Source organism: Vombatus ursinus, unplaced genomic scaffold (genome assembly GCF_900497805.2).
Source record: "Vombatus ursinus unplaced genomic scaffold, bare-nosed wombat genome assembly UNPS02000580.1, whole genome shotgun sequence".
Taxonomy (NCBI): Eukaryota; Metazoa; Chordata; class Mammalia; order Diprotodontia; family Vombatidae; genus Vombatus; species Vombatus ursinus.
In genome coordinates this window covers 17,158,124-17,174,471 of record NW_020940358.1, presented here as the reverse complement: position 1 = coordinate 17,174,471, position 16,348 = coordinate 17,158,124, and the positions used below count along the sequence as shown (strand labels likewise).

The 16,348-nt window shown below is 39.5% G+C and overlaps 1 protein-coding gene across 1 annotated transcript in view; it reads right to left on the bottom strand.

Annotated features, from left to right (window-relative positions):
• Positions 1-16,348, bottom strand: part of LOC114032499 — a 119,283-nt gene that overhangs the window by 81,748 nt on the left and 21,187 nt on the right. The window contains exon 2 of the mRNA XM_027847816.1: positions 11,003-11,134. Within this exon, the coding sequence (XP_027703617.1) occupies positions 11,003-11,134 (132 nt within the window). The remainder of the gene's footprint in view (positions 1-11,002; positions 11,135-16,348) is intronic.

Below are 16,348 nucleotides of genomic sequence, written 5' to 3'. Positions count from 1 at the left end.
GCAGCTATAATCCTAGATTAATTCAGTATCTTATTTTTTAAGTTAACACTTTTGGTTTTATATCACATTCATTTTGAAAGATATGTCTCCCCTATTCCCTTACTCAACAAACCCTCCCTTATAACAAAAAAATAAAATGGGGGACGGGCAATTCAGCAAAACCAACCAACATATTAACCATGTCTGACAGTGTATGTGAAGTTCTTAACCCATAGTTCCCCACCTGCACATTGAAGGGAGGGAGGTGCATTTTCTCACCTCTTCTCCAAGCAGCTAGGGTATGCAATGGATAGAACATTGAGCCTATTGTTAGGAAGAGCTGAGTTCAAATCTTGCCTCAGATACTTGCTAACTATATAACCATGGACATGTAATTGGCCCTTTATTTGCCTCAGTTCCCTCAAATGTAAAATGAGGATAATTGTAGCACCTGTCTCCTAGAGTTTTAAGAATTAAATTGTTGTGAGATAACATTTCTAAAACAGCACAGTGTCTGGCACATGAGAGGTGCTTAATAAATGCTTGATTCCTTCCTCTAAGACCAAGCTTAGTCATTGTAATTATGCAGTACTCAGTTTCATTTCATTGTTCTTTCCATTTATGTTGTCATCCTCATGCATATTGTTTTCTTGGTTCTGCTTATTTCATTCTCTCTGTATCTCAGAATTCTTCATAATAATTGTTTCTTTGAACACAATTATATCCCATTATATTCATGTACCACAATTTGTCTAGGACTTGTCCAATTTATGGGAACCCACTGTTTCCGTTTCTATACTACCACAAAAAAGGGGCTGCTATGAATATTTCCAAGTCTGTGCTCCTTAGAGTGGGTAATTTAGTATTATCATTAACAAAGTCAAATGTATATTGATGTCCTACTATGTATAAGGCACTGGAGTATGGACTTTGGAAGAGTGAAAGATGAATAAGGCAAAAAGCCCATCCCCAAGAAGCTTACAAATCTGGGTTGACGAAACATATCCTGCAATACTCTGAGGAACTATGATTTGACATTTTCCTTCAGCTGCTCTGCTTGACTTCAACTTTAAGGAACACCATTCCTTCCCCACCAGGATAAGCTGATGAAATGAAATCTCAATTGCCATGAATAATGACTCTATATACTCGGTTGTTGTTCAATTGTGTTCCAACTCTTCAAGACCCCATGGATCATACTGTCCATGTTGTTTTCTTGGCAAAGATACTGGAGTGGTTTGCCATTTCCTTCTCCAGTGGATTAAGACAAACAGAGGTTAAGTGACTTGCCCAAGGTCACACAGCTAGTAAGTGTCTGAGATTGGATTTGAACTCAGGTCTTTCTGAGTCCAGGCCCAGAACTCTATCAAGTTTGAGTTCTTCACTGAACCACTTAACTACCTCCACTTCCACCTAGCTGTATATGGTATACTTTCTCAATTCACTTCAGTTGCTTCTCCCCTCTGGAGGGCTGGAGGGCAGAGCACTAAACTCCTTCCAAAGCCTTCCTTTTAGAGGGCTCACAACCTTCTTGGTGACTCCATTCTTCAGCAACAGCTCTGCTTGACTTTGATTCCATGGTACAACAACATGCCCCCCATGTCCTCTCTCTTTTCTCCCTGGTCCCTCCCCCCAACCTCTCCACCCTACTTTTCAACTTCCTTTTATGTGTTATCTTCCCCATCAGATTGTAAACTCCTTGAGGGCAGTGCCTGGAACATGATAGGTGGCTTGATAAAGGTTTGTTCAATTGAATTGAATTGGCTGGAATGGTTTTTCATGCACTGATATAGAATGCAGTACCTAGCATATGGTTTTTGATTATTGCTGTGCTCTCCAAATTTATCCTCTTTCAGCAAACTTAATGGTGATGAGATTCTCAGCACTTAGGAGAGTCCGCAGATGACAGATGTCAGACAACAGACTCATCATTCTTAAACTCAAAGTCTTTCCATCTTGGTTGAGTTGGAAATGGCTAATGCCTTCAGAATACCCCATAGGCATAACCTTCAAGAGCTCAAGATCACTATGAGCTACTGTGTCATGATGAGGTATACAAGTAGGGCTTTGGTGAAGGGTAAGATGAATCTACATGAAAAAAAAATAGCTACAATGTGAATTAGTAAGGCTCTGCTGAGTGGCCTAGAATATACTTCAGAGAATATAGGACCACTTTCAGCTGGTGAGGAGAGAGTGGAGGAGCATTGGGGAAAGCTTCCCAGATGAGATGAGATTTGAAAAATAGTAATACATAGATCACACATATACAATCTAGGAGGAAATGGTAAAGAAAGGAGGGAGACAATTTGTAATTCATCTTTTTTTGAAAGAATGAATGTTAAAAATTGTCTTTACATGTAATTGGAAAAAATACTATTAAAATAGTTAATACATACATGTAAAAGGCATAGTATTTATTCAGTCCACACAAGATATGTTTGATTACTTATTCTACTGAGTAATGCTACATATTTTGTTGTAGACAAGTAAGATGTATAATGCCAATGGTTGGTCTGTGTAAGGCTAGGGATTCACAGTCCATGGGTTGGGAGCCTTTTCTCTAATATAATTATCATCTCTATGCAGAGAACTCCAAGATCTAAGTATCCAGCCTTAGCTTTTCTCCAGAGCTCCATTACTGTATCACCAACTCACTATGGAAAATTTCCAGCTGCCTGTCCTATAGGAATCTTAGATTCATTGTTTCTACAATAGAACTCATTAACTTTTCCCCAAAAGCCATTCCTTCTTCCCTAATTTTGTTGAAAGTACCACCATCTTTCCAATAAACTAGGTTCTCGATCTGAGTCATCCACTATTTCTTTTCTGTCTTGATAACCTTAATGCCTACTACAGTGCCTGGCATAAAGTAAGTGCTTAATAAATACTTTGAATACTTGATTGACTATTCTCACTTCCTGCCATCTGGGGCTTATAATCTATTTGACTTATATGGTACCCAGTCTAGTAATTCTGGCTTCGCCACTTACTAACTATATGCTTGAGAAGGTCATTTCCCCTCTTTTGGACTCAATTTTCTCATCTGTAAAATGAGGAGATTGGAAAAGAAGCTATCTGAGTTCCAATATTACTTTAAATCTATGATCATAAGTACAGTTGGGTGGAAGCTAAACTCATTTTTTGGACTTGATTAACTCACAGCTTCCTGTTTATTTTTGAAAGCACCATCTAACCAAGCTTTTTGGCCTGCAGACCAAAACACATCTGGAATGAGGCATAATCCTCCCCCCTTCAACAGATACAGTTAGTGTAATGTCACAAGTAAAAGTATTGCTACTCAGTTGTTGTTCCACTTTCAGTAATTGCTATGAAATGCTACCACGCTTCTCAAAATATACATGTTGTCTCAGGGGATATGATGAGAGGGCAAGGTATGCCTCACTTTCCTCTTTTCATCTTAGACTCTGCACCTAACAAAGGCTCCTAACAGCTAACAATTGTTCTTTTTCTATATTTATTTCAAGTGAAAGGCCCTTGAAAGCAGAGACTTCATAGTCTGATCTCACTAAGATTTCTAATGTAATATCTATCATCACCAATATTAAACTGAAGCATACTTTTACCCTAGCTGTGCCTGTGAAAACACTCTTCCCTATCCCCTTCTTTTCTCTTTTGCCTGTTAGCTTCTGGCAAAGGCAGACTATGGTAGAGGTGGTACAAGGCTGCAGAGTTTTCTCTTCCCATTGGAAAATTACTTGTGCACCACACCACCAGCTGACTTGATAATTCTACATATTGCTGGTAATACAAAAACACTTGGAAACCCTATCCATGACTTTGCCATTCCTTGTTCCTGTGTTTGCCCTTATCTGTAGTGAGCCACTACCTATATACACAGACTAACCTATGCCTTCAATAACAGACATTTCAGAAAACTGATTTTATGTAACCTGACATTCCTAATTAGCCTGAACATCTAACACTTTCCTGTAGTCAAGCATTGCTACACAGTGACCAAAGGGTGAGAGAAGAGGGTGAGCCCATTAGGACTTATAGGGGCTTACCTCATGAAAGCCAGAGCATAGAGTACTCGCAGAATGAGAGCATTCTGTCCTCTATCCCATAACAATGAAAGAGAGGAGACTGAGAAGCTTTGTAAACCCAATATAAATGTTTCATTACCCCTTCTTCCATACTTCAAGAGAACCATGATCTCATTCTGCCTTGACCTATACAAAGAGAAACCTTTCCATACCCTCTGATCCTGTATGATTCATCTAGCGAAACCAGCTTAGTTGACACAGCAAGGTACCCTATGTGAGAAATGGGAGGCAGCCTGTTCCAGGTGGGCCAAACCACCCCTATACTATGTGGATCACCACAGCCTGAAGGAGACAGTCTAAGATCCTACATCCAAGAACCCAAGAATAGCAATCCTTCTGGCATCTAGCCTACCATCCCTGCTTCCAGACTAGTCCACAGCCAATCCAAGGAAATTACCCTAGTGGAGATGAAACATGGCACCTGACTTTGCAGATGTATAGCCCCATTCTCCTCAGCAACACTAGCAACAATCAGAAAAGTTCTCCCCACCAAAATTCTTGGCACTGTCAAATGTTTCAATGTCAGAAAGTATCTGGTTTTATAAATGAAAATAACATTTTTAAAAGATATATTATCCTTCCAGGGCAACATACAATAGGACTATCACCTTCCTAATCCTGCATATGTATGTTTGTTTGTTTATTTATTTTTCCCATGCAATCTACATTACATTATCACTTTTGGCTACCATGTCACCATTCAAAGAATCATAGGATAATAAGATGATAGATATAGTCAACTGAGGTTGAGCTTGCATTCTCTAAAATCCCAAGAGCTTTTTTGGGGAAACTTTTCAAGCCATATTTCTCCCATGCTGTATTTGTGACATTGATTTTTTGTTTTACCTAAGTAGAAAACTTGCATTGATCCCTATAAAATTGCATCTTATGGAGACAGAGCCAAGATAGCAGAGTAGCAGGAAGAAGTACAGCCAACTTATTCCCCTCAATTCCTCTAAACATAATCTAGAATACACACCAGATTAGATCTTGAAAGCGAGATCCAAAAAAGACATCATAGTGAATCATTTTTCCAGTCTAAGACAACATAGTGAGATGGACAGAGAGGTCTACAGGCACTGGGGACAGGATGTAGCCAGAAATGACCATACAGAGCACAGGTAGTGAAGGAAGATTCTGTGAACCAGGACAAGAAGAGGTCCCAAGTCCAGCACAGACGGAATTAACCTTGTGCAGGATGCAGGAATAGGTGTCAAATGGCAGCTTCGTTATTCTCTACCCAGTTCCAGGTAATAGAGTCAGGGGTGGTGTGAGAAGGGGATCTGTGTGTAGGAGTAGCAATCTAGGATGAGGATGGTTATGGGCCCCAAGCTATATACTGAGCAAACAGCAAGCTCAAAACCAAGTAGCAGCTCTGTGGCTCTAATTCCAGGAGTAGAGCAGGGTCTCAGTTTTAGCTTCCAGTCTAGTCTTAAGCCAGCAGCAGAATAACCAGAGCAAGAATCCTAGACCAAAAAGAACCCTGCAGTTCAGTCAACCTGAACCAGAAGATCTTTCCAGCTGGTTGGTAGAGGCTGAGAGCAGTGGCACTCTACTGTGATTTCAACTGGGGCAATGCCACAGGTGAGTTGCTTTACCCAAACCCAGATCATTTTCAGAGCATATACCAGGAGAGTAGCAATCAGACTCTGCCCTGGGCATGCCACTTTAAAAGTTTTCAGGTTTCCAGACTGAGCTATCCCCAAGATCCTAGAATAACAAAACACTCAAAACTCTAAGAAAGTAGCAGCAAGACCAGAGAGGACACAAGTTCGGCCCAATCATTCCCTACAGAAGTAAGAAGAGGCTGGTCCTAATGTAAAGTCCGAAATCAGGCAATAAGCTGGAAGAATGAGCAAATAAAAAAAGCCCACCATAAAAAACTGTTATGGTGGCAGAGATGTTCAAGACATAAGGCCAAAAGAAGAGAATAGTCCCAAACACTGCTTGGGCACAAATTCAACCAGAGTTTCTGGAAGAGTTTAAGGAAGAATTTTTTAAAGAGTTTTAAAATGTTTTATAAATTAAATGAGTGCTAGAGGGGGGAAATGGAAAAGAAATTAGAGCTATGGAAGAAAGAATTAAAAAAGTAATTAAAATCTTAGCACAAATGGTACAAAACCTTACCCAAGCAATAACGTAAAAAGACTGAAAAATGGAAGAAAATATAAGGTATCTCACAGCAAAAACAACTGACCTGGGAAAAAAACTGAAAAGATAAAATTTAAGAATCACTGGACTAACTGAATGTCATGATCAAAAGGAAAAAAAAGAACTTAGACATCATATTTCAAGAAACTATAAAATAAAACTGTCCAGATCTCTTAGAACAAGAGGGAAAAATGGAAATAGAAAGAATCAACTGATCTTCCCCTGGAACTCCAAAATGAAAACTCCTAAGAACATTATAGCTAAAACCCAGAGTTTTGAGATCAAAGGAAAAAAAATACAGCAAACAGCCAGAAAGAAATAAGTCAAATACCAAGGAGCCATAGTCAGCATCACACACAACTTAGCAGTCACTATAATAAGGAGCAAAGAGCTTGGAATGCAATATTCCAGGAGGCAAAGGATATTGGATTACAACCAAGAATAACTTACTCAGGAAAACTGGGTGTAATTCTTCAGGGGAAAGAATGGATCTTTAACATAATGGATGACTTCCAAGCATTCCTAATGAAAAGACCAGAACTGCGTAGAAACTTTGAAACGTGCACAGAGCAGTCAAGAGAAACATAAAAAGCAAATGAAAGTAAATAATCTTAAGGGACTAAACAAGGAAAAGTTGCTTACATTCTCACATTCCATGATTCCAAAGGACTTACAGCAAAGTATACTACTCACCTCCTGAAAGAAAAGTAATGGCCTCAATAATACATACATTTTAAAGAATGGCCAATGTGGGAATTTATGTTGATTAATTATCTATATTTGTTACAAAGGCCTTTTCTTCTTTTAGTGGAAGAGGGTAGAAGGGAAAAAATAAATGTTTATTGATTGAAAAATAATTTTTAGATAGTTACTCAATTAAAAAGCATAATTAAAACCCAGAATTCCTGAAATTAAAAAAAATGTCTTGTTTAAGGATAATTTTTAAGGCTCTACTTTCTTCTACTGAGCAAAACATGCTTTTTTTTTTTGGTTTTGGTTTTTGGGGTTTTTTTGGTAATCAGTATCAGACCCAGTTGAATTATTCATCCTCCATAACTCTGTGTCAGTTGTGTGACTCTGAAGACATGTTCCAATAGCCTGCTGGTAAATTAAGTCTCTCCCCACTCCAATTCATCCTCAATTCAGCTACTAAAGTGATTTTCCTAAAGCACAGGTCCAATCATGTCACATCCCACTTCCCTACTCATAAACTCCATGATTTCCTACTGCCTACAGGAACAAATACAAAATGCTCTATTTGGCACTCAAAGCCCTTCGTGAGCTAGCCCCCTACAGCCTTTCCAATCTCCTTGCACCTTACTTCCTGACACATACTCTTCAATCCAGTGACACTGGCTTCCTAGCTGTTGCATGAACAAGACACATCATCTATGGGCTCCAGGCATTTCTTGGGGATGTTTCCCATGCCTAGAATGGTCTCCCTACTCAGTTCCACCCACTGATTTCTCTGGTTTCCATTAAGTCTCAACTAAAATCCCATCTTTTACTGGAAACCTTTCCCAACCCCTCTTAATTCTAGTGCCTTTCATCTGTTATTAATTTCCTATTTATCCTGCACAGAGCTTGCTTTGTATATATTTGTTTGTATGTTATCTCTCCCATTAGATAGTAAGCTCCCTGAGGGCAGGGATTGTCTTTTGCCTCTTTTTGTACCTCCATGGTGCCTGGCACATAGTAGGTGCTTGATAAATGTTTATTGATTGATGAAATGGATCAACAGAGACATGCAAGAAGATCTTTTGCACTTCATATCTATATTTCATATGCAAATGAATCACAACATTCGAAAACATTTGGAAAGAACCTCAGTAGCCATCTAGCCTATTCCATAAAAGAAAGGCATCCCCACCATAATATACCTACCAAGCAGTAATTCAGCTTCTGCCTGAAGTCTTCCAAAAAGGAGAGCCTGACCACCTCTCAAGGCGACATATTCCCCTTTTGGAATATTTGCCATAGTGGAACCTCATGCCCAGCACTCTGCACCTTTGTTTTTCTTCATCTACTATTTTTTTGTAAGTCAATATCACTTATTGCTTATGTACTAGAAACATATTGCTAGAAAAAAGGCCCATTTTAAAATATTCCTCTGGAGATGCTGTATGACTATGACTTATGGCATACCACAGACCTTGAAGAATTCAAGTTAAGGGTCACTCAAAGGGGAATGAAAAGCACATGGGAATTATCAGTAGGCTGCAACACATCACCAAACAAGAATTCTTCAAGAAGAGAGATGAATGACCAGAAAAAAAGGTGAGACAGTTGTGTGGCAAGGGTGAGGAATAACAAATGAACACCCTGAGTGTTCTGTTAGGATTCATACAATGTCAATAAAATTAGAAAAAGGCACCAGCACCATTGAATAGATCCCATATGGAAGATTTATATGAGTACATGGACAAGAGTCACGCAGTTATAAAAGGGTATGGCTAGGCAGTAGTCCGAATAATTGGAAAGAATGGTCATATTGGCACAACCACATGATTATTGGGCACTAGGTGGCACAGTGGATAGAGCTCTGGGCCTGGAGTCAGGAACACCTGAGCTCAAATTTGGTCTCAGACACTTACCAGCTATGTGACTGTGGGTAAGTCACTGAACCCTGTTTGCCTCAGTTTCCTCATCTGTAGAATGACCTAGAGAAGGAAATAGCAAACTTCTCCAGTGTCTTTGCCAAGAGAGCCCCAAAAGGGGTAGCAAAGAGTCAGACACAACTGAAGAAACTGTTGAACATAAAAATGACCATTGAAATTTCAAAGTGTTGCTTCTAATATTATGTAATCCTCCTCTATATTATTCAGCAAATGAGATCATATTTTAAACTTACACTTCCCAAGGTTGCCATATCTCACCACTTGGCTCATCTCACCTCATATATACTCAATAGTTAAAATTGAATAAAAGTAGTCATGCTTAATCTTTAGGGTTTGGGGGTAAGTAGATACTTGGTAGTGGTAATGCAAATTGGAGCATTCTTTCAGAAAGCAATCTGAACATATTTTAACAAGAGAATTAAAACTGTTGATATGTTTTGGTCATCTCAATACTGAAATTAATCCAGAGCAAATGCTTTTTTAAAATTTTATATGGGGAGATATTTGTTGCAGAACCATACATAATAATGTGTAAACCATGGGCCATTAGCCCAAACTCTGGGTTTACATGGGGGCTGCCCCCAAGTCATATATCTTAGGCTTATTTCACACACACACACACACACACACACACGAGTTTTCTCTGGAAACCTAAAATATAGCTCATTTCTAGGTTTAACTCATAGATGTAGGCAAATGTATCCTAGTTCTCATGCAATCATTCAAGCTAAGAATACCAGGTAGAGAATGTCTTTATTTTCCCCCTAGAGTCAAGAGAAAGAAAGCATAAAGGACTCTCAGGAGCTTCCCTCCTCAAGAAAAAAAGCTTGAAACAATTTCAATGTCCAGTGGCTAAACAGATGGTAACATGGCAGTACAATGGCATCTTGAGAGGCACACAGCAGAGTAATACAAAGAGCACAGAGCTTGGAATCAGAAGACCTTTGTTCAAGTAGGCCTTCTGTCACTTATTAGCTGTGAGACACGGGCAACTGCTTCAACCCTCTGAGCCTAGTACTTTTGTCTGTAAAATGAGGAGCATGCTCCTTGCCCTACCTCCCTCACTCATATGGAAAGTAATTTATAAATGTGAACTATGTTATTGTTACTATGGGCACTGTTTTTCAAAATGAAAAACCTAACCCTACACAAAAACATGGAAGCGTCCACGTGAAATAATATAAAGTGAAAAAAATCAGAATTAATGAGCAGTACTGAACATGCATTATTACAATTATTGAATTATTTATTAGGAATTGAGAATTAATCTGCGATTCAATTGGTAAAGGTTATACCTAGGTGAGAATACCACTACCAATGCAAGTCAGCACCTTTTTTGCAAGTTAGGTGCTGACTTGTTTTGGTAGCAGGATTCTTGCCAAGGTGTTACCTTCACCAATTAAATCCAGGATTAATTCTCAAAGCTTTGGTAAAGTTTTGAACTTAAATATCTTAAAATTATGCTGAAGCTTTGGGGAATAATAATGAGCTAACATTTATTTAATGTCTTAAAGTTTGCAAAGTGCTTGAAAAACATTTCATTTGATCCTCACAACAACCCTGGGATGTAGGTGCTATTATTGTCCTCATTTTACAGATAAGGAAACTGGAGCAGACAGAGGCCAAGTAATTGGACCATCATTTCCTATCTGGCTGCTTTCCTGGACTTCATCATATCCAGAAATTCATCACTTTGTAAGGTGAAATCAGCTCAGAAACTCCAATCTTCTCAGATCATTTCCCACTCCAGTTTCATTCTCAGTTAACCTCCTCTTTACTCCTTTTCAACTTCTTTTTATATGTTTTCTCCCCCCATTAGATTGTGAGCTCCTTGAGGTCAGGGAGTAACTTAAGTCTTTCCTTTTATCCTTTCTTACCTTAGCATAGTATTTGGTATATAGAGGTGCTGTATAATAGTTTATTGATTCTGCCTCTGACTCAGAGTCACATCACTAATAATTGTCAAAGGCTGGATTTGAACTCAGGTCTTTCTGACTCATGATCCAGCTCCCCATACACTATAGCATGTAGCTGTATATCTAAATATACTAATAAAGGGATCAAAGTATTATTGATGTCACTATCAACATCTGTTCATATAAGGTTAATTTTATCATAATATGGATTAAACACAAAATTCTGTATTAAGTGTTGCATACATAAATGCTGAACCCCAACACACAACCTTACCAATGGGTCATTCAATTCCACCCCTTCCTCTTCAGGGCCTTTCTCTTTTTCTGCCAACTCCAAGGCTCCTTGGATGCTCAATTCTTTATTTTTCACCATGTTCATTATTTTCTTGAGTTTTTCTTGGCTGAGCTGGAACAAAAAAAGACAAGGCACACATTGGCATAGATCTGCTCACCCAGTCCTCCCAGGTGTGACACATTTCTGCTGCAATATAGTTACATATCCAAGACCCACCACAAAATTACAATTTCATTCATATTTTATGTTCTATCGACAACCTGTCTGGTGAGTTTAATCTACCTTTGAAACCTACTGAGAGGCTACAAGAGATCAAATATACAGGGCTTTGTACAATTTCCAAATATAGGGTGCTTTGCAGTGGAACTGAAATTGCCAGGAGAAATCTTTGTTAGTTCCCCAGTTGGGCATGAGGTAAGAAAACCGTGTGTGTGTGTGTGTGTGTGTGTGTGTGTGTGTGTAGTAATAGAAGGAAGTCCGGAAGAAACTTGAACTCTGGTCAAGTTGCAACCTCAGCTTTTAAATAGCAGCTCATGACAAAACCCATACTTCTCTTTGCTGTTCATAAACAAGACCAAAATTTGTCCATCAGTTCAAAGGCACAATCCCCTCCTGGTTTGCTTCCCTAAGCTATTTGCCACCAAAGCAGTCCTTAGATCTGTTCTACAACAATAAATAAACAAGTCTGTCTATGGTCTCCCAGGCACTGAAATATAAATGCACATGTGGGTGCCCACTAATTCTGGAGCCTAAAGCCCCAGGCCTGAGGAGTCACTAGCAGGAAGTCAATTCAACTTAAAAGGGGTCACTGTCACATCATGTCAACTCAAAGTCAGAGCTGCCTCTCTCTTCTCTGTCCTGAAACAGTCACTACAATCAGCTTAATGTAAGAAATATTTATCAAGCTTCCACTAAATGCAAGTCTCTGAGAAAGGCACTGAGGAAGGGAACAAATATGAGCAAAACCTAATTCTAGTCTAGGAAGAGCGTCACATCTTCACTTACTACCTGTATATCCTTGGACAAGTCACTTAACTTGAGCCCAGAAGTCTCTGGGCTTCAGTTTTCTCATCTGTAAAATAAGGGGATTGAACTAGAAATCAGGGGTGGGGAACCTGCAGCCTCAAGGCCACAGATTCCCCACCCCTGACAGATTATCTTTCAGGTTCCCAGTCGACCATAAAATCCTGTGTTACCCCTTTAATACCAAGTTAGAATCTGGCCCTGAGTCAAGGTGGCCATGAAGATAGATAATTTCCCGGAATCCCATGGCTGCCGAGCTCACAAAGTATATAAAGCCTTTTGAAATTGTTCACTGAGTATTCTGGGAGCAAGATCAAGAAGTAAGAATGAGGGCTAGGTACATATACATCCTCCATCTTGGGAGCATGTAGAGAGATGCTGGTACCCAAATGCCTAATTCTTTCACTCAGAAAGCCTATAATGATGAGGCACTACAGCATTAAATAGGCCAGGTTCCATGAGACTGCCACTCAGAGACATCCTTCTTTCCTGACAACTCTGGGCCTTGGAGAAAGCTGCTGTGTTAATTGCTTCCTATCAAATATCTAAGCAGGAAAAAATAATTTCCTACCATTGGAACCATAAATGTTTAGCATTGGTTGAGGTTATTTCCAATGAACGATGATGGTCAACACTCCCTGCTTCCCTTCCTCCCTTGGTCCTTCTTTCTTTACCTCTTATGCCATCAGATACCCCATCACTAGATGAAAGAATTTATCTTGATAATCTTTATTTGTGTGTTCTTATTTGGGCAATTAGAAGACTGGAAGAGCAAAAGGCAAAGGAGAGGTACATGATGGGTGTAACCAGGCTGCTATATAAATACATATTTCCTTATATAAGTATGTCATTGTTGTTCAGTCATTTCAGTTGTGTCTGACTCTTTATGACCCCATTTGGGGTTTTCTTGGCAAAGATACTAGAGAGGTTTGCCATTTCCTTCTCCAGCTCATTTTACAGATGAGGGTCACATAGCTACTAAGTGTCTATGGTCGAATTTGAACTCAGGTATTCCTGACTCCAGGCCTGATGTTCTATCCACTGTGCCACCTAACTGCTCCATATAGATAGAGATATACACACACACATATATATAGACTAATATGTGTGTGTGTGTGTATATATAATATATATGTGTGTATGTATATATGTATGTATAGCAGCTTGGTTACATTTACCATGTCTGTCTGTCTGTCTCTTTCTCTCTCTGTCTCTCTTCTCTCTCTGTCTCTCTTCTCTCTCTCTCTCTCTTTCTTTCTCTGGGTGTGTGTGTCTGTCTCTCTCTCTCTGTATATATGTGTGTATGTGTACACACACACACACATGTATATAAAACATACACATATGTATTTCAAATGAGTAATTGCACAAGTGTAGCATCATAAAAGATGTCATTAGAGAGATATATGATTAGGGCCGGGGGTGGGGGGGAAGACTAGTCAAATAGCAAAAGCAAAGACTATAAGCTTCCAGAGAGAAGGGAATGATTCATCATTCTCTTTGAATACTCAGAACTTAGCGCAGTGTCTGGAACATAGCAGGAACTTAGGAAATGCTTTTTAGTTGATTGATTGATAGCAAGAGCTTAATAAATTCTATAAGCACCCTCCACCCCTGTGGATTCTCCCTCTTGGCTGGTTCCTCCCAGAACTTCCATTCAAAGGAAAATGCTTAGGCCCTCCATGATTTCATTCCTCTCCAGGCTATTTTCCTGACTCTCCGGACTTTCTTTACTATGTCCCCATGTAGATAATTTATTCCCTCACCCCTTCCTTTTATGTTTTGTTTTCTTCCATTAGAATGTAAGCTCTTTGATAAAAGGGACTATCTTTCTTTCTGCTTATATTCATAAGGCCAGTGCTTAGTATAGTCCCTAGCACATAATAAGTGCCTAGTAAGTGATTGAAGACTAGTTGATCAGCTGATAGCTTGAGCTATCAGTCAGAGACACTCTTGTGTTCCACTGATATCCATTTAATGGCAAGAGAAAGCCCTCAGCCCACTGGGAGAACCCAATATAAAGGATTTCCAGGAGGATATGGACAAGAGATACGTCCACACAGGCTTAGATGGATAGGTCGTAAGCTGTATTGCTGGAGGGAGAACCCACATCAGTGAGCTGCAGACCCACCAACATATGAAAGAATGAAATAATCAGGTACAGACAAAGGTATTCCATCTACAGAATATGGCCACTAGGACATAAAGAAGGTAGGTGACTTGACCTAGATGAAACACAATTCAGAAGCAGGACGTGTGAACACTCAACTGCATCATTGATTTATTCTAAATGTTCTGGCCCTTTCAAAGAAGGCAGTTTTCTTATTTGTTTTATTTTCATTTATCCCAGTAACATTAATCATATTAAACAAAACATAGTACTATTGAACAAAAGACAGTAACATTAAACCAGTCACACACAGAGAACATGACATGTTTGAAGCAGCAAGGATCCTAGTGTTCTAGTCCTAAGTCAACAAGTATACAGACTATACTGTGCTAAGATCACAAATATACTTTTTCATAACTAGCTGTGTGATGCTGAACAATTCATTTGCCCTTAGGAGCCTTTGCTTCCACATCTGCAACATGAGGAAGTTGGACCAGATGGTCATTGAGGGATCTCTTACTTTTAGTTTACGCTCCCATGATCCCTTTCAACTTTGACATTCTATAATTCATGTGGAAATTTCTAAAACAATGACACGTCCGATGGAGGAGACAGTATGGGGAGAAGGAACTTTCCCAGTGCCCTTAAATCAAACCCTATGCAGTTGTATTGAAGTCAGTGCTACCTCTTCACCCGCCACATAAACAGGGCTCACTGGAGGCATCTGTCCCAATTGAAGATCCATAGGTTTTTCTAACCTGTCTTTGCTAATACACAGCACATTCATCTAGCGACAAGTCTTGGCAGCGGAGAATGGCAAGAGAGGGAGAATGAGAAAGAGTTAGTTCTAGGAGGGACTTCCTCATCAGAGTTTATCCCTCTGGACTTGTCTAGGTTGTCTGACAGCATCTGAAAACCCTTTCACACTGTGTGGGATTTCACTGGAGGTTAGTTCTTTATTGATAGATAAAACTGATTTGTTCCTGCTTTCCCCACATCATGGCCTCACTGAATCGGTGCCACACAACAGCTAGGTATTCAGGATTACATGAACTTACAACAGCAAATCCATCCCAGCAAGCATGTGCTTAGAATTTTTCTTTCCTGCTGTGACTGAAGCAAAGCATTGTTGAATTTAAACCCTACTGTTCTTACAGAATGTCCTAGTGTGGTCCTAACAAAATGTAGTGGTTAGAACAACTCCCATTTATAGAGCACTATTGTTAAGTATTAAGCTCTTTGAAACTCAGTTTCCAAATCAACTAAAATGGGTATAAATGACTTGCTGAAGGTCATATAGCTAGTAAATGATGAAGCCAGAATTGACTCCAAGTATTATGGTTCAGAATCAGTACTAATTTCGATTCAGGGTTGGAAGGGACTTCAATGGCCATTCAGCAAATGGAATCCTACTATAACACACTGTGGTTGACAAATGATCATCCAAGATTTATTCAAAGACTTCTTAATGAGGGGAGAATCCACAACATCTTGAAATAGCCCATTTGATTTTTGGATATAGTTCCAGGTTCCAGGTACTTCCAAAAGCAACTAGACCAAAGGTTAGAGAAAAGGCAACTTGAGGAAACTGAGGGTAGGGGAGAGGAAGGATACTGGCAGGGTACATGATTGTAGTCTTCAGATATCTAAATTCTAAAGAACTGTGGACTTCTTGTGTTTTGCCTCAGAGGCAAAAACTAGGACCAGTAGGTAGAAACTGTAGAGAGAACAAAACCAACTTCTAACTTCCCATGACTAGAGGTCTTCTGAGATTGGAAGACCACTTGTCAGGGATGCTATAAGAAGGGAGACCATTTAGGTCTGAACTAGATGGCATCTGAGGCCCCTGGCAACTCTGATATTCTAAAATTCTATGTATTCAAATTGTGAAATGAAAATGAAAATAACACACTCCCCCAACAAGTTTATATTTGCTCAAGAGCCTAAACCAGCCAGTTAGCAAGTATTTCTTAAGCTCCTACTATGTGCCAGGCACTGTGCTAAGTGTGAGGATACAAAGAAAGGTAAAAGACAGCCACTGTCCATGGGCAGCTAGGTTGCACAGTGGATAGAGCACTGGCCCTGAAGTCAGGAGGACCTGAGTTCAAATCCAGCCTCGGACCAAACACTTGACATTTACTATTTGTGTGACCCTGGCCAAGTCATTTAACCCCAATTGCCTAAAAAAAAAA